The sequence below is a fragment of the Drosophila albomicans genome, chromosome 3, assembly GCF_009650485.2.
Source record: "Drosophila albomicans strain 15112-1751.03 chromosome 3, ASM965048v2, whole genome shotgun sequence".
NCBI lineage: Eukaryota > Metazoa > Arthropoda > Insecta > Diptera > Drosophilidae > Drosophila > Drosophila albomicans.
Genome location: NC_047629.2, coordinates 10,179,248 through 10,206,044, shown reverse-complemented (window position 1 = coordinate 10,206,044; position 26,797 = coordinate 10,179,248). Strand labels below are relative to the sequence as shown.

Below are 26,797 nucleotides of genomic sequence, written 5' to 3'. Positions count from 1 at the left end.
CTAGACACGTAAAAAGTGCTCAAGTTTCTTTAATAATAATGAATGACTAACAGCTAGATTTAAATGAATGTAATATATACTTTAAAGAGCCACAATTTTCTTATTTGATTAGCATTAACTTCAGTAAAATTTCCTTTTATTCTTTATATAAGAATGAATATACAAATAATATATTATTTTCAAAGTACTTCAAATCAATTATAAAATAAACATTGCATTGTTACAATCATTTCTTTACTTAAAACTTGAACTTCAGTCAATTTCAAAAAATACCTTAAACACATTTTATATAAAGATATAATCCATAAATGTGAAAAATAATCAAAAATATACTTTGAATAGTTGCATTTCTCAGTATTAATACTAAAATATTTGTGAATCAATTAAAAAAATAACATTGCCTGTAGAGGTGAAGAACAATCGATGTTACTATCGATGGCTCAAAATGAAATATCGTCGAATATCGATAGCACTCACAATCGATAGTTTTTCAAAAATTTACAGATTATTTTTGGAAATACGCTTGATCGAAAATTGTATTTATCAGAAATAATACTCAACTATTTAAGAACTACTCTAAAAATTCTAAAAAAAAAATAAGGTACTTATAATAATGATTACAAATTATCATCAAAAGAAAACTATAAAATATTTCAAAAATACTCTTCATCAATTATAAAATTAACATTATCATATCACATAAATTATGCAGGGTATATCAAGAATAAGTCTATTCAACGGAGATGAGGAATGTGAAATAATGATGAACGTTCACAAGTGCGTCATTTGAAGTGCTTGGCCCCCTCGACATGAACATAGATTTACATATACCTACTCTATATGTATAATAAACACATGTACATATATAATCTGCGTTCTAAATAGCCCAAGCATTTTTTATGCTATGCTTTATTGTTTTTCATAATTTCATTATACTTCAGAGCATATATAAAATAAATATGTATAACAATCTCGTATAAATATGTACAAAAATATTTATTTTGTGCCTTCATTGGGAATTTCGCCACAAATTGCAAAGCGCTTCGATTATATTTATAGAACATTTAGCATTGTCTATGCGTTTGCTTTTTCATCAGCCGTAGACGAAAATTTGTTTCGCCGAAATGCTCAAGTGTGTTTTGGCTATGTGTGCGTATACTTAACGTACGTATATAGATGACTATATGCCAGGCAGACACACATTTAAAATTAGCCAAACAGCGCAAAAACGTTTGCTTGTAAACATTTCAGAATATCGAAAATATATATATATGTTATACACAAAAAATATATATATTAGTATATATATATATATCGCATTATTGGCCTCCGTCTGCCCATGGAAAATCGCAACAATTTTCTCAACGTATTTTTTCTTTACTATTGTCCAAGTATTTTCTGGGTGAGTGTGCAGAGTAGGTGGGCAAAAAAATGATGTCTACTCACTTGACGTCACAAAGTGAAATGTCAGTGTCAATGCGTGGGGGCCTCGACATTTGGTATAAATAAAAGATTAAATAGACTTTTCTTTTGTTTTATTTGGCAAAGCAAGCACAACCGGGCGCGACTGCACAATTGAAGACATTTGCTTAAGCACAAAATAAATGATTTGGCCATAAATTCTTGCATGTTTTGTATGTGGGGCATTTATTTAAAAATTGTCAGGCATTTTCAAAGCTAAAGCTAAAGCTAATCATAAAAATCTTGATATGTGTGTCTTAATTTATTGCTAATTAATTTTATCGTTTTTGTTTTATTGCAGAATCCACAGTGAATTCGCGTAAAAACGCGCTTGAGACGTCGCGAGAGAAATTGAAAGGTAAATTGAGCAAATTATTTATAAAAAGTACTTAAATCAAATTATCGATAGTATGCCGGTGCTTTCCAATCGATAGTTCTCGCCAATATATATATTACATTATTTATATTGTTAGTTGAAAATATTAACATACGTTTTTCGATAGAAAACGGTTGATTGGCAATCGATTGTTCTTCTCAAATGTTTGATATTAAATTATTTCTATCGATAGGTTAATAGTACTTCAACTTCGACAGTAAAAAGGTGATTGCCAATAGATTTTTTTCTTCAAGGGCTCGATATTAAACTATTTATATCGATTGTTGAAAGTAATTTTTCGATAGTAAACGGTTGATTAGCATTCGATTATATGTTCAAATGTTTGATTTTATTATTTAAAGTACTAAGTATTTCGATAGTAAACGGGTGATTCCATTATTTTTTCAAATGTTTGACATATGTTTAAATATATCAATAGTTGTACTAAATCATGACTGATTTGTCTTGCTTAAAGTTTAACTTTTCTGATTCCTTATATAATCGATTATTATTGTTTAGCCACATTTACTAACAATTCCCAGCATAAATTCGCACTTTATTTGCCTTATCAGTTAAATAAAATGAATTTATTTTCTGATGGATTGGCAATCGATAGTTTTCATAATCATATACATTGATATTGAACTATTTATATCGATAGTTGAAAGTACTAACATAGGTATTTAAATAGTAAACGAGTGATTGGCACTCCATCGTTTTCTCAAATGTTTGACATAAGTTTAAATATATCGATAGTTTTATCAAATCGTGACGTTTAATTCAAATTTTCTCATTCGTTACCAGTTACTATTGTGTAGCCACCGTTCTTAACAATTTTCCAGCATAAATTCCATTAAATTCACACTTTATTTACCTTATCGGTTAACTACAACGAATTTATTTTATGATTGATTTATATTATTGCATATTACTGGCCTGTCCGTTTATCGGTTATCGTTATCTGCCAAGCACTCACTGACTCACTAACCTGGGAATCTCAGCAAACTGTACTCAAAAGTATTTTTGTTGTTGTTGTTGTTGTGATATAGTGTGCACAAAGAAAGTGAAAAGTACAATAATATACGACCTGATTGTAAGTTTGACCTTCATAATGAGTTTGTCGATACGTCTATTGGCTTTTTATCAGTGAATCGACCGAAACGTAATTCCCCAAACTATTCTCCTACCTTTGCCCCACCCCCTCTCTTTCTTTCACAGTCTTCCGCTGTGCCAGTTCCTTTAGCTTGGGTAATGCCGTTTAATACAGTTTTATTATGGGTCTGACAAGCACCAGGCAATTACACATATAGGCGAGCACCCATTTATACTCCATCTACTATACTATATATACATATATATGTATATGTCAATGCTCGACAATATTGATAAAAATGCGTGCACGAAGTACAACAATATGTGTGTCTGTATGTGTGTGTGTGAGCATAAAATAGAATTCATTTTAGTTGATAAAAGAAAGCGAATGGCGTGATTCACGATAGAAGTACAAACAACACTAAGAATAATAATAATAAAATATGCCTTGCCTATGGAAAAAAGCAAACATATTTACATTCTTATAAACAATTTAATGCGTATCAACAAAAGATTATGCCTTATGCACACACACACACACACACACACACACATACCAGTCGACTTATGGGCTTTCATTTATTTCAGTTTATTTCTCTTTTTTTCGCCAGCTGCTTTTGCACATTTCACTTTCATTATCAATCGCACTGATAACAAGTTACGTGACGTACGAACAGATATGATACGATACTCACATACGGAGTACATTTCTCACCTCACTCACCTCGCATAATTTATTTATTTAAATATAGTTCTATATTTATACTTTTGATAAAGATACAATTGTGCTAAAATTTCATTATTTTCAATGAATTTGATTTTAAATGTGCCACAAACGTCCTTAAATATTTATCAATTTACAATCAAGTGTACTCGCAAAAACTTGCCTTGTTTTATTCCCTATCATTAATAGGTGAATTGCTCAAAGGTTATTATAGGTTGTTGCTTAGAGACAAAGAGACACCTTATCTAAATTTATTGTTGATCATTATCAATCAAATAGTCTGCCTATCTGTCTATTCGCCCGCCTCCCTGTCTGTCTGTCTGACCCACGATCTTAGAGACTATCAGGGCTTAACACTTCAAATTTGGTATTTGAGTGTCTCTAAGCCAAACGTAGGTGAAGTATATTCTTCATCTGTATAAGGCACGACTAACACATTTATAGGCTCGTATCTCTTAAGTACCACTTAAGAAGTGCTTCCCCTTTGGTCGCCCATCATTTTTATTGAACCTCTTTGCAATTTATTATCGCATCATTTTAAAATTTACAACTTTGTTAGATAAGATGGTGAAATTACTATAAATAACCAGTAAAAAGGCTACAGTCCAGTGTGCTTGATGAAATGCACACTCATTTTTAATATCAGCAAAATAGTGCGGTATTATCACTCAGATATACCAAATTATTAAACCGAAAAAATACTGATATAAACTTCACTCAAAAATACCATAGATTAAAATATATACCAAATTGAAAATCTAAATATACCATAGATTACATTATATTGACAACCAAAATATACCATATATTACAATATTTACCAAATTGTCAACCAAAGTCATTAAGACCAGACAGTTATAACCGATTTTTGCCACATAAAAAAAATTCCTGAATAAATACTAAGTTTTTCCCTTGATTGCAAGTGAGACGGAAGATACTTGACATCCATTTTGAATTAAGGCAAAACAGCAGTATTATGCTTAAAATATACCGAATCAATATACCCCAAAAATACTCAAATATAACAAAGGCTCTATTTGGTATATTGATATAGTACTACATTCAAAATATACCATAGATTACAATATATACCAAATTGTCAACCAAAATTTACCATAGAATACAATATATACCAAATTGTCAACCAACCCTATTAAGACCCGACAATTCTTGAATAAATGTTAATATTTTCGTCTGATCAAAAAATTGGTTTTAGCTTTAAACATTGCTATTCGTTTTTGTCAATTTACGTTGTCGGAAATGGGGGTAGCATATGTTAATCTTCATGCAATAATAAAAAAAAAGTTGGTAAACATTAGTCAGATATAGACTGAAAAACATGATACTGATCAAGAATATTTATAGTTTTTGGGGAGATTTTTTTCCTGGCGGATTAAAGTTTATTATAACGTATGGAAAACGAATATAAAAATACCACATACTAAACAACTGACAAATAATTAATTTTGCTAAATATAAAAAGAAAGAGTCTACAATTTATGAGAATAAATTGATATCCTCAGTTCAGCAATTATTCCAAGAACACTTCAAATCTAATTAGGATGAACATGGAAAGGTGCAAGGATATTAAATAGCAATATGTTGACCCTAAACTATGTTGAGTATCGTCTTCGGGTATTCAAGAAGATGGCCAATGACACCGTCACGGGGTTTTTCCGCAGAATCAATTGAGGATAACTGCAACGTGAAATTGCTACCTGAGCAGGACTTTTGGGCTAAGCCCTCGCAAGGGCAGCCAGCAGGTCTGCATGACAGTGTCAAGTGGCTTTAATATCCTTTTCTATGGGCCAAATGTCAAGTGACGAGCGCCGAGAGCCGAGCGTATTTGCAAATCCCCGGCGCTACGTTGGTCTATTGATGATTTTATGGGTTTTACCCGCTAAAAATGTAATTTTAATGATGCCACTTCGTCTGCGATTTGCAGAGTGCCGAAGATACAATACCTATCTGTATCTGTATCTGTATTTGCTAGGTAACAGGTAAAAAGCTGCGCAAATCCATTGACGCAAGTCATTAAGCTGTCTCGCTGCTGTCTGGGGCCATACAAAGTATCTTGTAGCAGCTGCTGCTGCTGTGGCTGTTGCTACAATGCAAATATGCCAAAGCAAATGAAATGAAAGATGCAGATACAAAGATACACAGCAACAGATACTCACGATACAGATACAGATACAGATACGGGCCAACTGAGCCAGCAGCTGAACATTCACAGCATATTTTCAGTGGCGTCGCAAGTCTGCGATCGTTTTATTTACTCGCCGCGTTTGAATACTTATAAAAGCGACACGAAGTGGCAAGGAATGTCTCTGTATCTGTAGCCGTGTCTCTGTATCTGTAGCTGTGTGTGTGTGTGAGCAACGTCGCCCAACTGGCGATTCCCAATCAGCAGCCGCCAAGGCGAGACCACATACATGCACAGCAATTGTATCTACAACAACAACAACACCTACAACAACTAGAAGCTGACACACAATGAACTCATGCGCTGATACATCCAACGCAACAATCTAGCAGAGACACTCAGCGCAGTACGTAGAACCAGAGAATTATAAGCAAAGTGATAGACAACACAGTGCGACGCCACATACTCGCATTCATCTACATACATATGTATTCACTATTCAAACACACACACTCAGTCAGTCATTGGGGAGGCCAGCACATGGTAAATGTTGGGCGCACTACAAATTAGATTTATATTTTTCGCGTATGGCGTCGTGTGTATAAACAGAGCCCAGCGGAAACTATTCAAATAATAATGAATGCTATTCACAACTAAACACGACTATTGCACATGATTAAAGTGTGTAAATAGTCTATAGAGAAATAATCATTTCAGCTTTATTTATTTATTTAAAGTCAATATAATGAAGATTACTTAACAACAGCAAAAAAGCAATTAATAAAAAACAAGTAAACCAACTACAGTCGAGTGTGCTCGACTTGGAGATTCCCGCTACCCATTCAATAACACCATATTCTGCAAATATACTACAAAAATACTAAAATATACTAAAGGGTATAGTTAGTATATTGATAGTGTACCATATTCAAAATATACCATAGAGTACAAAATATACCATCGAGTCTAGCTTTAAAATTACGCTCGCTATTTCATTTTTTGTCGATTTGAGGGGGCGGAAGTGGGCGTGGTGAAAATTTGAAACAAACTTGATTTGCGTGCAACAATATCAAGGGCTGTAACAAAAATTATAGCCCTATCTATAATAGTCTTTGAGATCTAGGTGTTCATACGAATGGACAGAGAGACAGACGGAAAGCTGTTGACGCTGATCAAGAATATATATACTGTATAGGATCGGAGATGACTCCTGTTAGATGACAGACTGTTACATACATTTCCTGCATGGACAAAGTTATAATACTCTTCTACTCTATGGGTAACGGGTATACAAAAAAACTCGTAAATACTTTACGTATAAAAGTTCATTGAATTCGACTCCAATGCAATAATATTCTATAAATAATTTACTTGATTATGAAACACTTGAAATAGATTAACTAAAATAATCTAATCATTACACCATGAATTTTACAAACATTCTCAACACAATCATCATCGCGTTATATTCATATTGAACTTAATTAATTTAGAAGCATTCTGAATCACGAAATATTTCAAGTTTGATGGTGTTGATATTCATATTATTTATAATTACAAGATTTACCACAGGTTGGTTAGCTTAGTGTTATTATTATTCAAACAATCATAACTGTTATTTTTAGCAACCTATAACTCAATATATATTTGATATTTAACACAAATAAAAAAAAAATAAAGAAACGAAGAACACTTAAGTAAAATGTTATAATAAAAGTCAAGTAATCATGACAAAATATAGTTATATGATAAATGATATCTCAATCATTCGCTTCATTATCACTTGTAATAATTTATAAGCATTATTTTAATTGTCAATATTTATTAACATTCATAAGTAAAAACAGTTGTTATATAGGCGTAAAGTATATAAACTGTTATATTAATTAATTCTAGTAATAACATCAACAATTCTCTTGTCTACACAGCAGTTTACACATATGAATCGTTAATCAATCTAAACACATGATTCACATTTCATATCTTTTAAGCACATGAAATTTCATGTGGACTTCAGTGGCATTTTGCACTCTAGCAAATTCCTGCTGGGGTTGCGAAATCGCAAGCGTTGTTTGTCGATTCGCCAGTTAGTCAGCTAGTCAGCTAGTCATTCAGTCAATCTGTCTGCGTATGATCGAAAAATGGCTGTTGGCAATCAACCGCAGTCACAGTTTTTGCTGTCGGAGTCGCCGCCAGCTGCCAATGTCCAATCGCCATGACTGCAGATACATTTCACGTAAGTGTAGATACAAAATACTCGTACAAATATGCAAATGCTCATGACGTGCGCGCACTTAGCGTTTGCTGTTGTTGTTGTTATTGTTGTTGTTATTTCTACTAGTTTTATGGGCTGGCAGCCATCGTCATTCATAGAGAGCGAGGGAGACACATAGATATGTACACACAAATAGATATAGATACATACATATATGGTAAATTGTTGATGTTATTGTTGCCTGGTTGAATTGTGCAAATATTAACCGAAATTGACACTGTAGATACAGTTTCAAAGCGGGGATATTGACATTTTAATACCCTATAATTTTAAGAATATAAGTAAATCATAAAATTGAACAAGTCTTCAATTATGAATAATTTCCTTCCTTTCATAATTCATTTACTACTTGATTACATTCAGAACCATCATTGTCTCCCCCTTGTAATTACAGGGTATTATACAGTCAAATAAAATAATAATGCAATGGCTATTGCTATGATCATCAACAATTTTCATGCAATTTCCTTATATGCTTTAAGAATCGTCATGTTGCACTTTTTGACATTACAGGGTATTTGGTTAAATAGAATTTTTTTATACATATTATAAAAATAATAATTCCATATAATCACAAATATTTTCCTCCTTCATAATCATAATGACCCTCCAATTGCTTGTCTTTACAGGGTATTTAGTTCATGTTCCACTTCTTGACATTACAGAATTTTTAGTTAGATACAATTTTACATATTACAAATATACTAATATAATATCATAATATAATATTATTATAATAATCAAATATTTCCTTGAAATTTATTAGAATTTATATTTATTCTTTGCTTTCATAATCATCATGACCAACCATTTGCTTGTCTTTACAGGGTATTTAGTTCCTCATGTTCCACTTCTTGACATTACAGTATTTTTAGTTAGATACAATTTTACATATTACAAATATACTAATATCATATAATAACCAATTATTTCCTTGCAATTTAGTATTTTATTCTTTGCTTGGACAATCATCATGACCCTTCAATTCCTTGTCTTTACAGGGTATTTAGTTATCACTCGAGTAAATATTTGAAGTAACAAATCTTTTGCTTCTACATTGTGACTTGATTGTTTAGTTTAAATAAAACGTAACTTCCTTTGAGTGCATTACAGGGTGTCTTTCAATTGTACATCTTTTTGTAGAGCATTTTTTCATGTTTTTTCCGTTTTGATTTTCTATTTTTCTTGTGACTGCCTTAAAATAGACCTGCGGCAAGCGTTGCGTGTCAACAAAATGAGCAATCAACGTGTTATAATAGCCAACTTTAGTGGCCTATTCGAACTTCGAAACGACCGTCAACTGTGACTCTGTGTTCGCTCTCAACTCTATTTGTATCTACGAGTATCTCCATCTCTTTCTCTGTCTCTTCATTTGCTTTACATATAGTCTAGTCTCCAGTTCGACCACTTGACTCAATTGACAATTTTCTCTAATGGTTTGACTAATGTTGACTAAGGTTCACGTTTATATTGTGCTGACGCATAGACGTAGAAATAGTGACATTAGTCGGCCTCCAGTTCGTCTGAGCCATAGAGAAGCCTTACGACTAACAACTGGAATGACAGATAAAACACCGCCCACAAAATTGAGTGAAGGCCCATGGGCAACATGATAACAGATGGAATTAATTAAATTGTATACGGGGTTTCACGTCATGATAAATCATTCGCTGCCTCAAATGAATGGAATTTCTATTATAAGTTTCACTTTTAACTCAGTTTTAGAAATTGGAATTCCCTTTCACTGATAATAATAATGATTGGTTTATAGCCCAGTCTATATCAATGGGTATTAAGTTTTTGTACACGTTATGACTAAAATATAACTCATGTATTGATTTCGCACAAACATTATTTTTAGCTTGCGCTCTTATCCCTACATTAAATAGGATGACGCTCAAAATTATGCAATGCTTAATTAGCCGCAACATGATTGACGAATTTCGTTTGACTTCATGCTTTGTATGTGTGTGTGTATGTGTTGGAGCTTATGAGGCGTAACGCAAACTCGACTTTGGCCTGTCAAAGCTTTCTGACACCCGCTCAACTTTTGCTCAACTCATTGAGCAAAAGCCAAAGCCAAACCACAAATTCTCAAAGCTCAACAGGTCATCACTTGTATGGCAAAGCATATTTGTATGTGCGTATGTATGTATGTATGTTTGTGCTTACATTTATAAGTGGGTGCTCACTCTTCTCCTTGGGTGCTGCTACGCACTCTCTCTCTCTGTCTCTATCACTCTATGTGTCTGCTCTCTGCTCTTCATTTTTGCAATACGTTCCATACACATTCAATTAGTTTTGATTGTCGCTTCGCTTTCGTGCGTTTCACATCGTTTCTGCTCAATTAAAGAAGTTAACTCTATTGATTACGTTTAATATCGACGCAACGTCGACTACGGCCTGCCAGACGCTGAGAGTTCAAACCTGTTCCATCAACAACACCAGCAGCATTCAAATCGTGGGCAGTTGTTTTTTGAGGGGCATGTGCACGAGCGACAGAGCAGCAGAGCAACAGAGCAAGCGAGCGGTAATAATAACAAAGTTGGAGCCGACAACGTCGCCAGCATTGCTGAACTGTCCAGACATGATCACGTCGTCGTCGCTGTCGACGCCGTTGTTGTTGTCGTCGACGTCGTTGTTGTTATTCATGTAGCTCTTGTTGTTGCTGTTGTTGTTTTGGCTCCAATGATTGTTTGTGCTTCGCTTGTCCGTCGTCTGCACTGGAGCCGCCACTTTGGCGGCACTGTTCGATCGTAGCTTCTGGTTGCAATGTCTCTCTCCCCCGCTCATTCCCCTCACTCACTCAGTCATCATACTCGTTTCGCTTACACTCTCTTCTTCTCTCTCGCTCTCTTGATCGGCTGTTCGACGGCTGTTTTATGTTGCGCTTAATGGTTTCATTTGGCGGCTGCCGTTGTATATGTGCAAGTGCATGTGCACGCTGGCGTATAAGTGTGTGTGTGTGTGTGTGTCTGTATATCGATTACCCAATGCGTGAATGAATAAGAAGTCGTCAACGCTGCTGTTTTGGGGCCACTTGTGTCCATTGCAAAGGCTCCCGCACACACACACACACGCTGTGTTAATTGCTGTGTGCACGTCTGTGTGTGTGTCTAAGTTTATTTTTAAGTCAATCGGTTCGAAAGACGTTTTATTGCCTGTAATCAATCGTCGCGTGCATGAAGAGCGGCGCAACGAACGGGGGCAGCCTCTTCGGCGATTCGTTCGATTGCTCACATTACATATGAATGTATGTACATACATATGTATGTATTTATGTATGTGTCTACATACATTCATATCAGTGTTGAGCGCGTAGCCCGTTCGTCATGGTTTTATTGTGTTTATTGATTAGATTGTTTACCTTTTTTGTGATATCATCAACGGTGTTGCTGTCGACTCTTATCGTACGTCAACTGTCTAAATATGTACTTATGTATGTATTTATGTATATGTGCATGTGTGCAGCAAATACATATGTAAAACTATTTGTATTTATGTTTGTGCGCTTGTGATGTGCATTGACGATAGGCGATAGTCTTATCGATTGGCTTCCGTTCGATTTGCGTTTGATATTTGGGTCTCTTGGCTAGACAAATAGTCCACGCTGATTCGTTTCAATTCGTTTGCAGTTGTTGTCAAGCCAATTGCAGTTGCTTTATTTTTGCAGATAGGCACAGCAACACACACAAACGCTCAGTGCATATGTATTAAATAATGAGTACAAAGTGCAAAGTATCGATTTCTTGTGCCCTGCACAAAAGCTCAATGGGTAAATATCGATAATATTGACGGAATTACTATTCTAAATAAAACATTCTTACTATCGATAGTTCCAAAGACTATTGTTACTCGATTAGCGAAATCGACAAATTATGGTAGTCCAAGTTGATAACCAATGGCAGCCCCCACACATTATTTAATACATAGATTAAGAATTGCTTTCCTCTTAACCGGAAAACCGCTTCAACTCAGCTATTAAGGGCAATATCAGCAGAAATAAAATATTTAGCACTCACACACACGCCGCCAAAAATACCCAATAAAAAAATCAATCAACACTAAACTCGCATGTTCATCCAACAACAAAATTTGCGAATGCCGAAATACAACAACTGCAAACCACAACAAAAAAAATCTGATATAAATTAACGCAAAAACTGTACAGGCGACGCAAGAGCAACAAATATTCAGGCAGCCAGCCTTAACACTCCAACACCCCCCAATCCACCCTCTCGCTCTTTTAATTTGTCGACGCATCAGAAAATGGCGCACTACAAAAAAAAAAGAAAAAACGGCATACAAAACAAAAACAAAGTCAATTGATCTAATAAGCCATGAACGCGGCGGCGCTCACTCATTTAAAGCAACAGCCCCAGCAGCGAGTTCTTTTATTCGCTTTTTGCTCATGCTACAACAACAACACAACAGCACGAACGGCACAATAACAACAACAATAGAAAATTTGCGCGCGGGGTGTTTTAGGGCTTCCCTGAGCAACAAGCAAAACCAAGCATACATACATACATTCATGTATGTATATATGTACATATTGTATATATGAAACTCACACATCGTGCTCGTACGCATACAGACATCCATACATGCGAACATACACGACGCGCAACAGCCGACGACTTGGCACTTGCTGTGCTTGTTGTTCTTGGCGGCGCTGCGGCGGCCAGTACATTTGTCAGTACATACCCAGTCACAGGGACGGTTCAGCAATGCTGCGGGTTCCACGACTACTCAGCACTGATTCCACACAGCGTCATCACAAAATACAAAAATAGCCAGGTATAAAAGGTTAGCTGGTAGCAGTAGACGAAAAGAACAACGCATTTATCATGCTAGAGTTGAGCCCCTTGGGCGCACAGTTCAACTAACCGCAGCCGCTCGCATACACGATGACGTCGGCAGGCAGCAACAACAACAGTAGCAACAGTTGATCGAACATTCGAAGATCGAACGTCGTGCTGTTAAGTCGGCCTGCCCGGAACGGAAAGTGCGCACACAACGATAGGCAGACACGGGCATACATATGAGACGAGTAGTGAACGAACGAACATAAACAAATAGCAAATAATAAGAAACCGCAAAAGAACGACAACGTGTAGGCGAGAGTGCGAGTACAACAACAATAACAACACAACTACGTACTAAAAGAGTACAACTGTGAGTGCGAGTGAGAGTGACAACAAGTTTTGCATTAATCAAATTAGATCACAGTAGCAGCAGCAGTAAATGGCAAAGTGAGTTTTTAAATTGAGTTAAAGTTTGAGTCTCGTATGTGCGCAACGAATGAAAATGTATGTCATAATATGCTAATAAATCAAATATTCAAAATACAAAGTGCAAAAGTCGTTACGTTTCGTTTCGTTAAACTGCGTGATAGTGTGTGTGTGTCGTGTTTGCGTCTCATGTAAGTGTGTGTAAATGTAGCGATATTTAATTAGAAAATGAAAAGCAACAAATCGTTATAAGCGAGCGACGTGAGTGCGAGTGCAGAGGAATTCCAAGAAATTTTGTGAAAATTCAAAATAAACAAAGTCAAAGCCAAAGCAACGACGCAAGCAGAGACAGCAACAGCGACAACGGCGACAGCGACGTTTTGTAGCGCGCCACAAAAAAAATAAAAGAACATCAACGATAATCACAACAACAGCAACAACATCGACAGGGCAACCCCCGCTGTAGTAGTTGTATTTGTAGTTGTTGCTTTTGTGGCGTCGTGATTTTGATTTTGAGGTCTGCTCATCTTCTTCTCTGCCTCTTCTGAGTTCAAAGCAAAACAACAAAAGCAACAAAAACAAATGTGCTCGGGTGAGTAGCAACAACAAGAAGGCAGCAACAAAACCAAAAGCAGCATAGTATGTGAAAGAATGAGATGGCGAGCGTAAGACAGAGAAAGAGAGGGTGTGAATGCATAAGCATGTGTCATGCTGTGCGCTCAATTTCACGTTTGCAGCAATAAGGAACACATTGGACTTGAACTAAATACCCTCAGCTCTCGACTACTCTTTAGCTCTCTCTCTCTCACTCTTGCTCTCTTACGATGTCTCTCTACCTGCATGCAAAAGCAACGTAAATTAAGCCGGCGCCAGGATACCTGCCGTCAACAACAGCGACGGCAACGGCAATGACGACGTCAGCAGCGTGAACTAGCGCGAGTGAGCGTGCGAGCGAGACAAAAGGCTTGCAACGTCATTGACACAGCGAAAAAGGGCAGACCAAAAACGGCAGAGAACAAAGCATCTAAACAATGAGACGAAAGGTGGAAATCCACTTAAGAGCATAACAAAAGGCAACAACAACGCAGCACTGTGGGGTGTGTGTTTGCTGGAACACTCATCCTTCGCAGCTTAGACAAGAAGAGTGGCGAGTGTGAGAGAGAGAGAGAGAGAGATGCCCCTGCCTTCAAGTGTTGTGAGAACAATTAAGCATGCAACAGTTAAGGCCTATCCGTATCTCTATGTGTGTGTGAGAGTTTGAGGAATGCCCTGAAACGAAAATTACGACACATGTTTATGGGTCTCGGTCTCGGCTTAGGCAACCCCTGACCTTGACAACAGATACAAGATACATGGCAAACAGATACGAATGCAGATACAGATTCAGATACGGAGATACTCGCGACAATATTCAAACGCTGCGTGGGCGCAAATTCCATCAGCTAGACACACGATTATAATTTCGCTTCGACAACATTTTAACTGTTTATTCAAGCGTGAGCATCATCATTCCAACACACACATGCACACACACTTTCTGTGTATTTTATAAGCATTAACTATAGATTTCTGTTTGTTTAACTCTTTAGAGGGGGAACGACCAAAAAAATACCAGTTTGGCAAGCATTTTGTGCACGCTACGTAAGCGTTTTTAATTTAAAACATATAATCATACTCTATCCCAGCATACATTACTTTTTTCATAGAATATGCTCATTTAATGAGTTTATTCAACCATTTACTATTCATAAATGTTAACTGACGCGAAACATTTCAACTTATGTCAATTAAAAGCAATATCTTGAAAGAAAACATAGGGTACAATTTATTTCGACACCCACCTTTAAAAATAAAACTTTGGCTATTCATTCTTGTTTTTGTTTTATTTTCGTCATTTTGCTAATATGCAAAAATCGACACATACACTTAAAGCAATATATTCATGGCATTTCCGTCCTTCAAACGCCACAAAAGCCAAAGACGAAATTTCGTATAAAAACATAAAAGAATGTTATTATTATTTCTATATCAGCAAACTTTCCGCTTGACTTGTAAAATTTACAATTTCCCCTCTCTTCTAATGAATTTGCACACAAATATTTATAAATATTAGGTGGCATTTAAAAATCTTCAAGTGAAATAATGTAATTCCCACTTTGGGAATACCCATCCTTCGCGATTAAATATATAATTTTGAATGATTAATAATTCGGAAGCGATCTGTAAAAGAACATTGAAATTCTTTGTTGCTGCCATAAAGTTATCACAAAAAAAGGCGAAGAAAAATGTGTTAACCAAAATGTCAATAGACATGTCTAAAATTATAACAATAGCTGGGAGCTAAAAACCCATAGATGAAATTGCGTACTGGCTAAATAAAAACACTTGAATGTCGTCTTACGTAGTTGGGCATTTAAAAATAAATTTTCTATTTGTTTAACACATCGAAAAGTGGAAATAGAAATTGAGAAAAATTCAAATCAGATGTGAGGAGAAAGCAAAAGTCTAAATGGGCTATGGGCTATGGGATGTCTAAACTTATCCTCTATCCTACACATAGAATGCAAAGAAAATAGAAAGGCATATATCACAATATAGCAGAACAACGAGAACATACATAATCGAATCTATTATTTTTTCGTGTTTTTTTTTCCGCCTGATCTCAAAGGTTTTTGTGTGTAAACAAAAATTTGGCTGGCAATTATTTAACACTTTTTGGCGCAGAATTCTATTTATATGTATGTGCCGATCTGAACTTTTCTATTTATGTTTATTTTGAACAATTATACGTTATACGTCGAAATCGTTCGTTCGTGGTCGCTTTGAACTTGTTTCAAAATGTCTTGCACATTTGTTATTAAGGCAATTTTCATTTCTGTTTTGCTTTCCTAAAATATATTCCTTGAGCGAAATTTATATTTTTCAAATTATTGACCAATTGAAAAGAACAAGCAAATGAAATAGAAATATTTTTGATACGTTTTCATTCTAGTTTATAATGAAAGAAATATATGAATGTATGTTTGTGTTTTTCTTAATATACCATTTGGTTTTGATTATCGCCACACAAAATCCTAGAATTGCATTCCATAATATACATTTAATTTATAGATATAAATACTTGTACACAATTTATACTATGAATTCAAAGTGCAGTGCCAAGAAAAAAGTCGAAGTCAAGTCTCTATATGCTATTTAGTATACACAATATTTGAGTAAATAATCGGATATATATGTAGGTGCGGTACGTCTATATCTATATATACATAGATGTATATATGTTTAAATTGGAACCTTGGCACTGGTCAACAAATTTTAAAGCGAAATTCTAATAGATTTTTACAAACATCTCTTGACGTCAAACATTTTGGGAATTTCCGCGCCCGAAAAACTAATTTCGACAAAAAGTCTTGTGAATTTTCGAAATTTTCGCAAATGTCAGATAATTGATTACTCATCCTCGATGCCCAAAGATTAAAAGTATTTTAGCTGTTGTCTAGCTGTTAATTAAGTTCATTTAGCTGTGAAATTAGTCTAGATTTTGTGAGAATAATAACATTATTCTCTATGCTTGGATTATCAGCATAGTACATTATTCTTACGATCTTTCATTATAATTTCGTATCTTATCTCACTTGTCTGGTTAACTGGAAGTGCACCTTGACCTTCTCCAATCTCTTGACAAAGAACCTATCGTTATTTGATTTGACATTAATCTCCCTTTCCCAAGCACAACATGGACTATACTGATTAACGGTTATCTAGAAATTCCCATTGTAATCTATATTTATTGCTGTTTTTCAATTAATTTATCGATCAAATTATTGCGAATTTCGTGTGTATACATTTTTTTGGAATTTCAATATTTGTTTACATTCATGTGCCTAGGAACTGGAACCCCCTTTTAAAAGTAAACAATATTTTTCGAGTGGTGGAAACTCTAGTTCTCTGAGTTTTTCAAAATAATCAGCAACAGTTGTATGCTCATGAATGAGTGTGAGTGAATCCACACAATACATGTGAAATTGGCTTGCCTTTTGTGGTCAATGCGCGAAGAAGAAGAGGAAGAAGGAATAAGGGAAGGCAGCGAAAGAAGAGCGACGATCGTTAGCACTGCTTAATCGCATTAATTTGATTTCCGACAAACACTCAAGTGTTGCTGAGTGCGACAACAACAACAGCAACAGCAACGAGAGTACGTCATAGGCCACAGCGAATAACAGGAGACAGAGAGACGCACACACACACACTTATACACATGCACAGAGCATGAGCCACACGAAAAAAAAGCGCTTATCAAGCGCTCTAGAAAGCTCGCAAGAGGCTGTTGCATTTGTGTTGGTGTCCATATTATCGCACTCGTCGCGTCGATGAAAACAAGTAGCGCTGTCCAAAACACAGTCAGGCAGGCCCCAACAGCCAGGCCCAGCAAGCGAGCGAGCTCACTAACTCACACACACATATACACATGCACAAACCAACACATGTCTAAAACAGAGTATTGTCGAGACTCAACAAGCCAAACTCGTTTGCAGCCAGGCCGGGGGCAGGCAAGCAACAACAAAACGAGCAAAATTATTAAAATTTTTAGCTTGATTCATGCTCACACACACACACAGACTGGCACTCATGCACACTGAAAGAAACGCACACACATGCCCACACTCTCACATAAATATAAACAAATGCAAACAACAACAAAACCTACGACGACGACGACGATGATGGCGGGTTTCCTCGTTTCTTGTGAATTGACTCAATATAATACACAAAAGCAAAGCAAAGCAAAGCGCAGGCAGCGTCAGCGCTCGGCCACGGCGACGCCAGCGGCAGTGGCGGCGACAGTGTTGTCAAGTTGTTTGGATTAGTCATGTTGCTTGTGTACAAGCAGGCATATGTACATATGTATGTATGTATGTATCTCTGTATATACTTACATATGGTGTGTACAGTGGTCTCTGAGTAAGAGTATTATAGTATTGAAAACAGGCTACATACCTCGCCACATGGCTGCTCGTGCTCCACTCGAGAGAGCGCAGCGGGTAGGGGGCGAGTATCTTCGTTCGTGTGTAGACAGCTGCGGCAACTCTAGCGATTTGGCGCTCTCACACGATCGCAGTGCGCTGCTCATACACACATACATACACGTACATATGTATGTTTGAATGGCGAGCAAGCGTATGTTGGTGTGTGTAGCAATTATTATTTTATTATCACTTTTTTCACTGCTACGTTTTGTGCTGTGTTTCTACGTTTTAAATGCTTTTGTTGTTATCGTTTCGTAGTCGCGTCGTTGTTGCTGTAGCTGCTGCTGGTGCTCCCCAGACCTTCCTTAGTCAGCAAAAATTCGCATGTGTATTTATTGGTTGGGGGCCTGCGCATGTGTGCGTGCGCGTGTTTATGGCGTGGCGCACACGTACATACATACATGTATGTATGTATGTGCATTGCTTGGATGTGTGTTTGTGTGTGTGTACGTAATCAACAATAGCGCTGCTATGGGCTGGCGACAGTCGTCGTTTTGTGTTCCCCCTCTTCACGTCACCTGTTGTTGTCGTTGTTGTTGTTGGGGGCTACGTTTTTGCTTGATTTGATCATTTCTCAGCAGCAACGGCAGCGTCAGCCGACCCTGTGCTTACTTTTGATTGACAATTGCAACAGTGTGCGAGAGTGCGAATACGACTGCGACTGTTGTTGAAGCTGCTGCGGTATGCGACGTTGACGTTTTGCTGTCTTCTCTCGCTCTCTCTCCTCTTCCTCTGCTTTTCCCTGACGCGCTCAATTATTTGATTATTGTACGATTTTTTGCTCATTTCTGCTCGTGTCGCTGCTGCTGCGCTGTTTGCTACCGCTGCCTGTCTTTGGGCTTTGAGTATTGTATTTGTGTATGCGTATGTGTGCTTGTGCTTTTGTTTTCGCGCTGCTCTTTCGCCAGTTAGTCGCGTCGCGTCGCTTCTTCGTTTTCTTTTGCACACTCTCGCACTCACACACACTGATTTGTCTGGTTTTCGTTGTTGTTATTATTTCTTGCTGCTGCCGCTGCCGCCGCCGCTGTTGCTTTTGCTTTTGCCACTTGGGCACTGGTCTTTGAATGAATTTTTCAGCTTGCCTCGTCTAGTTGTCTTTAACTGCTTCATGCTCGCTGGTCGCTCGTTGTCGATGTCGTCGCTCGTTTTGTTTGTTTGTTGCCCTGTTGTCGATAGACACACTTTTTATTCGTCGTAGTCGCCGTCATCTGTCGTATTATTATTGTCGTCATATTTTTTTGGTTCGGTCGTTTTCATTCTCAAATTGTTGTGGCTGTGAACAGAGCAACAACGCAGCGGTTCGGTCTATCGATAACCGTTACTATCGATTCCAGTTACCCATTGATATTCATAGTGAGCGCCGATTATAAAAACTGAGTCACAGGTACGAAGTGATTTTTGCATATTATTGCACACGATTCAAATTCAATGCAACTGAGTGTATAAAGTGATTGTGTTTGTATACGTGAGTGAGTGAGTGTTTATATTTTGCCATTTCCTTGCCCATTATTTTGATCAGTCGCTGTTGCTTCTTCCATTGGAATTCCGCATTTCCGCGAATTGTTGTCGTTGCCGTTGCTTCATCGTCTTCACTCTCTTTGCTTTGCATGCGGACGGAATATTTTTATTTGAAAATGGTTGAGTGAATAATACATTGGCGCTAATAAATTAACAATTGTTAAATGGTTGCGAGCGGCATAAAGTCAAGTCAAGCTTATGCCAGCTGCAAATAATGACGTACATAACAACAACAGCAACAAACAAGCCAGACACTGGCGCCGTTTTGTGCCCACCTTGTGCTTATTACACAAACACACATACGGCAATGTGGGTGGTGTATTCACGTAATGAGTGCTTGTGTGAGTGAGTGTGTGAGTGGGGCACGCGTAGGTGAGTGAGAGGGACGTCAATCAAGCGTGCACAGGGCTGAACTGAGTTGACGAGATGCATTCCATAAAATGTTATCGTGTGACGTAGACACGAGGCTGCTCAATTTCAAATCAGCCCATCATCATCACTGAGTGTGACAAGAAACGCAATCGTTCCGTACACACTCACACAGACACGTAAGATTGTTAGCTCTTTATTTGCAAATTGCACTTTGCGCAGAGCGAGTGAGCGAGATGGAGATAGAGAGAATAAGGGAAGCAGCAATGGCGAGAGAGACAATGAGAAATTGCACATGCAAGTGCAATTCTGAAATACGTAAATACACACATACTGTGTAATTATTATATTTACTCGCTATATGCGTACTATGCCAGCGAGTTTATAGTACACATTACAACAGTAAATGCACATGTGTGCGTGTGTGAGCAGCTTAAACTTTGAAGCTGAATTCCTAATAATAAAAAGCGACACAACTTATCGTTAAACAAAGTCAAAGTCGTGATAATAAAGCCATTTAAATATTTGCTTTTATTTTCATGCATATTTATTTATATTTTCTGTTCTGTTCTGTTCTACTATATAGTACTATGTTTTGTCTCTATGTTGTCTTGTCGTATTTTGTGTGTTATTTCTTTCTTTCTTTTGCTGTTATCGCTTCAACTGTGCGCGATTAGTTTATTAATAACATACACTATGAAAAGCTCCTTGACATATGAGAATTAAACTGGCTTGTTTGTTTTAAGCAATTAATTTCTGATAACAGATCTATAAGCATATCATTTGAATGCGACACTCTCTGACAGGCGAAATGTTGATGACATAAGCTTGCTGTTTGCTGCTTGCCCAGTGCTAGTGTCGCGATACTTTATGGCATAACTGTAGCACGATGAACCAGAACAAGCTTCAAATGTGACACACATACAAAGTTATGTGTCTGTGTATGTTTGTGTGTTTGTGTGTACACAACCTGCACATGTTGCTGCCAGTTTTAGTCTGAATCGAGGGTCTCATGTGCTTCTCTCTTTCTCAGCTGTTGGAAATTCCTGTTGGCGCCTGCTAAATTGACCCATTGACACGAATCGCACTACGTCTCTATTTATAATGCAATTGCTTAGAGCACACTCTGTCTCGCTCTCCCTCTCTATCTATTACTCTCTATTTCCTTCTCGCTCACTCTGTTATGTAATTGATGTTTATGCCGATGCTTAATCGACTTTATACGTTGAGGAAGCTAGCTGGCTTAATCTCCGGCATATGACACTTGAAAATTGTTTAATGACTGTCGACACAGCTGACGTCAAACAGGTGCACTAAAGAGTGACAGAGATAGAACGAGTGAACGAGCGATGATAGCTCAGTTTACAATTGCCCAGTTATCGGGTAAAGCTCTATTTCGTCTGATTGTGTGAGTAATACACAAAAGCGAACTCACGAGCAGGTAGACTCCCAACGAGTTCCACAAATAACTGATAACAACCAGCTCGACATTATCAATGGAATTTTTGGGCAACGTTTTTAGCGATATTTTTGCTTTTTTATTGTTGTTTTCTTTTTTATTTGTTGTATTATTTATTTTGCCATCGCACGTTATTTAAAGCTTTATAAATTGTTGATAAAGACATAAGTAAACACTGGCTTATAGACGAATACGAGCGAGTGTTTGTCTAACGACGCATGCTAAACAGTTATAGTATATATCAAAAATATATATTTGTATGTATACAGTCAGTGGCAAAAGTCAATTAACGCGCGAGTTGAGTTGAGTTTTATTTTCTCAGCTTCTCGTTGCATGTGCGTCGAGGCTCTTTCACTGGGATTTACTAATCATTGTCACACACAGTATATAGTGTGTATATAGTATATTCTCTAGTATATATGGGGTATTTGCTGCTGATAAGGCAGCTCAGCACTAAGAGTAATCAGTGGGCTTTACTTAGTCGCTTGATTTACTTATGTATAATGTCATGCTACAAAAAAAAAAAAACAATATAGGGTCTCGCACAGTCGAATGTTATTGATTGTTTTCTATCGGTTAGGATAAGTTTCGTTTTTAGTTTAGTAAGCTTAATCAGTGTTCTTTGCTTAGTCGTTCGCTAACTTTTATTCCGTTAAGTTTGTCATTGTACATAAAAAAACACTAAAGGGTCTCGCACAGTCGAATGTTATTGATTGATTTCTTCGGTTTAGGTTGAGTTTCGTTTTTAGTTTAGTAAATTTAGTCAGTGGGCCTTACTTAGTCGCTTGCTTTACTTTTATTCCGTTAAGTATTTTAAATTTGTCATGCTACAAAAATAACACTAAAGGGTCTCGCACAGTCGAATGTTATTGATTATTTTCATTCGGCTTAGGATGAGTTTCGTTTTTCGTTTAGGGTCTATGGGCAACAGGTGAACGTTCAATGCGCTTGCGAAATAGAAAGTTGATAAAAAAAAAGTGTTTGATTTGAGCTTTGTATTTATGGGCATATTATACAAATATTTGCAACAAACATTTCGCCTGTTGCAGGAATTTCCCAACCTGTTTTATTTTTATGATATATTTCATATTTATATGTGTTTATATTTTGAGCAATTAGCATGTGCCGTTGTCGTCGGCGCATTATCAGCGTGTGCTCTGATAAGATTGAGAGCCCAATTAGCTGCGATAGTTAGCCGCGTTGTGATGAAATGGCCAAAGCTAAAGCCAAAGGCAAAGCTAATGCCATTGCCAACAACAGCTGCCAAGCACTTGAATTATTCAGGGTGTAGACTGGACAAAATCCCAATTTGAAATGCAAATAAAATATTAATGGAGACAAAGTTGCGAGCAACACAAAGGTTGATTATTTATTAAGCATGGAAAGTACCAAGTAAAAGTGCTTTAAGTGCGACAATTGGAGTCTAGAATATTTTCGAACAAATTCCAATTTATATAGACATTTAATTAATAGTTTATTGCTTCTTCTTTTTCGTGTTGTTGCAGATGAGAGCGTGGCAAACACATCGCAGGCGAGCAAATTTGATGATACTATGGAAAATGCAACAACAAAGCATTACAAAACGACAACAGCAAACAGTAAACAATACAAGAGCAACAATAAAGTGAGCAGCACACGACGTGCCACAGCAACAGCAGCAGCCGCCACAGCAGCAGCAGCAACAGCAGCGGCAACAACAGCAACAACTAAGAAGCAAACATATCGCAACAGTAGCAACAGCAGCGAAATTGCAGCCAAAACAAACAGTAACAAGGTCAACAATAAAACAGCAACAATCACAGCAGCAACAGTTGCTCCAACAACAGCAGCGACAACAACAGCAACCAGTACAAGCACACGAGATAAACTCAACGAGTTGCCAGCTCAAGTTGCTGACAGCAACAACAGCAGCAGCAACCACAACAACAATAATAACAGCAACAATAATAACAACAACAACAACCACCACAGTGATAATAGTATTAGTGAGAATAATTATGAATTTAAGGGTAGAGATAAAGCGAACCTAAGTGATAGCAAAATGACGCTACAACATGTGGCAAGCAGCGCAGCAGCAGCTGTGGACACAACCACAAATCGTGTGGTTGCCGGCAACGGTGCAACAATGGCAACCGGCGTTGCCAGCAGCGATGAGGCAACCACAGCGGCAACAATTGCCGATTGGACGAACACAACAAACTTGCGTTATCTGCACAAGAAGTTCAAACGCTTGGCCAGCACCACCGAGGCAGAGGCTGTCGATGCGGTGCGCACCACATCGTTGTCCTCGAACAGTTCCCTATCGCCACCGCCGCCAGCAGCAACCATAGCCGCCATAGCAGCAACTGCGACTGCGGCGCCAACAGTGTCAGTGCCATTGCTCAATGGGCATGAATTCAGTGCCAGCAACAACAGCCATGAGGAGAGCAACAACAACAACCACAACAATAACAACAGCAGCAGTAAGCATGTTGCTGCTGCGCCAAGAACGCGCACACCTCTCAGCATCAGCAACAGCAATAGCAACAACAATAGCAACAGCAACTATGCCAGCAATGCAACATTGTCGCCAGCAACATTCGCACAGCATCAGCAATCGACACAGCCAACATTACCAACAACAGCATCAACAGCAGCAACCACAACGGCAACAATTGCCACAGCTGCCGTCGTGCAGCAACAGCAAGCTATAGCAACAGCTGCTGCTGTTGCTGCTACGAGCAATTCACCTGCCGAGAAACCAGGACGCTACGTTTGTCCCTATTGCAACATGAGCTGTGCCAAGCCGTCGGTGTTGCAGAAGCACATTCGTGCCCACACCAACGAACGTCCGTATCCCTGCGACACCTGCGGCATTGCCTTCAAGACCAAGAGCAATCTCTACAAGCATTGTCGCTCCCGCTCCCATGCGTCACGCATGCGCGGCTTCGATGTGCCTGCCAATGAGGCGGATGGTCTGTCGGATCAGGATGGCGATGGCGAACTGAGCAACAGTAGCTCTGAGCTTCTAAGTGTCGAAATTGTAAGTATAGAATCGAAAATTAGTATTGAAATAGTAAGCGAGAAAAGTAATCAAAAATGCAGTTCAATAATAGAAAATTAGCATGGCAATGTATAAAATTTCTCCGCAAATTTAGAGTCGCTGTAACATCCTTATTACCTGTAAAAAATGCTGTTAAAAATTTTATAAACAACTCTAGCTACTCAGTTATCAAGGCATATAAAGAATATTAATAATTGTAAAAGTAAAAAAGTCTTAATTGCTTTGGTTAACAATATGGTAATAAATGCCGTATAGTATATTTTTAGTGTAGTATGTAGTATATCGATATACCATATTTAGCATTCCGCAATAGAAATAGTATATTTTAAGTAATGTGGTATATCGATATACTATATATAACATTTGGTATATTTAGGTGTTGTTTCAATCTGGTATTAAAGTGTTCCGAGTATTTTTTTATTATTATATGTTGAGTGTATTAGTATATCAATATACCATATATGACATTTGGTATTTATATTAGTATATTTTGAATGTAATGTAATATATCGACATACACTGTGTAACATTTGGTATTTTTAGTTATTGTTATACTTTAACGATCATACAACTTTCCCAATTGTCAATATTTTAGTTATTTGGCAGAATTAGCTTTTGAAATTTTTAGTGCTGTTGCCTTTGCCAATTGTTACCATAATTTGATAGAATAGTCAACAAATTGTTGCTGATGTTATTGTCTTAATTAAAAGAATTTCCAACTGTTATTAATTGTTTTTCACTAATACTAGTTAAACTCTAATGAAAGAAAATTTATCAAGCAGACAACAAACTGAAACTTGTATATACCTGGTGTATAGTATATTTTTAATATAATAGTATATTGATCTACCACATATATCATTCGGTATATTTATGTATTGTATATTTTAACCATAATACAGATTTCCCAATTGTCCAAATCTCAGTTATTTTGCAGAATTAGCGATTGAATTTTTTAGTGCTATTAATGAAACAAACTGACTTTATATATTTCTTTTTTTTTACAGCTGAGCCGTGCAGAGTCGCCCTACGACGAGCCGATGGCGTCACCAACGCCATCGCCCTCAACACTGTCGGCGGCAAAGAGCGCATACTTGCAACAGCCGCCGTTGCCGCAGCATATGCAACAATTGCCGCTAGGCTCGCCGGCAGCTGGCACGTTGCCACCGCCAACAGCGGATACGTTGCACTCGGCGACGGCGCAGCATCGTCAGTCGATTGATTACAAGCCATACAAGCCCAAGTTTCACAATGCAGCGCTGTATGCGCCTGGCAGCAGCAGCAAGGAACAGCAAGTGCAACTGCAGGTGCTGCAGCAGCAGCAACAGCAACATCAGCAGCAACAACACCAGCAGCAGCAGCAACAGTTACTGCAACAGCAGCAACAAAAGTTATTGTCCCAACAACAACAGCAGCTGCAGCAGCAGCAGCAGCCAACGTTGACGCATCCAACGCTGTCGCCGAGCACACAGCTAAAGCTGAACAATCACATCAATTCGCATCAGATGCAACTGCAGCTGCAGCATCAGCAGCAACAACAGCAGCAGCAACATCTGCACACACAGCAATCATTGCTGCTGGCAGCAGCCGCCAACCCGGCGGCATTAAGTGCATTGCCGCCACCGCCAGCGATGCCCACGAGTGTTTACTTCTTGGGGCAGCCACAATATTTCAATCCAGCAACGGCAGCAATGCATCAACAGGCGCTTGCCTTTCACCAAATGCAGTTCCAGCAGCACTTGCAGTTACAACAGCAGCAGCAACAACAACAACAACAGCAGCAGCAGCAGCAACAACATTCTCCGCTGTTGAAGGCGCCTACGCATCAGCCGCCACCGCAGCCACAACCGCAGCCCATGCAACAGCCACAAATGCCACAGCCACAGCAGGTGAGTTGTCTTTAACATGTTATATCCATAAACTGTGCTACAACAACTTCGTTTTCTAAACTTCCAGCTGATGCGTTCAACCAGTCAACAGACGCCTGCAGCAGCAGCATCGTTGCCGGCACCTGCCACGCCCACGCCTGCAGCCAATCTGAGCAGTTTTGCCAGCGCCAGCGGAGGCATGCAAGTG

The 26,797-nt window shown here is 37.9% G+C and overlaps 1 protein-coding gene across 1 annotated transcript in view; it reads left to right on the top strand.

The window, feature by feature from the left end:
• LOC117572444 (transcription factor HIVEP3) overlaps window positions 1–26,797 on the top strand; it is a 62,144-nt gene that overhangs the window by 27,575 nt on the left and 7,772 nt on the right. Inside the window, exons 2-5 of the mRNA XM_052004636.1 lie at window positions 1,763–1,819; window positions 23,184–24,700; window positions 25,729–26,610; window positions 26,678–26,797. Of these exons, the coding sequence (XP_051860596.1) occupies window positions 1,763–1,819; window positions 23,184–24,700; window positions 25,729–26,610; window positions 26,678–26,797 (2,576 nt within the window). The remainder of the gene's footprint in view (window positions 1–1,762; window positions 1,820–23,183; window positions 24,701–25,728; window positions 26,611–26,677) is intronic.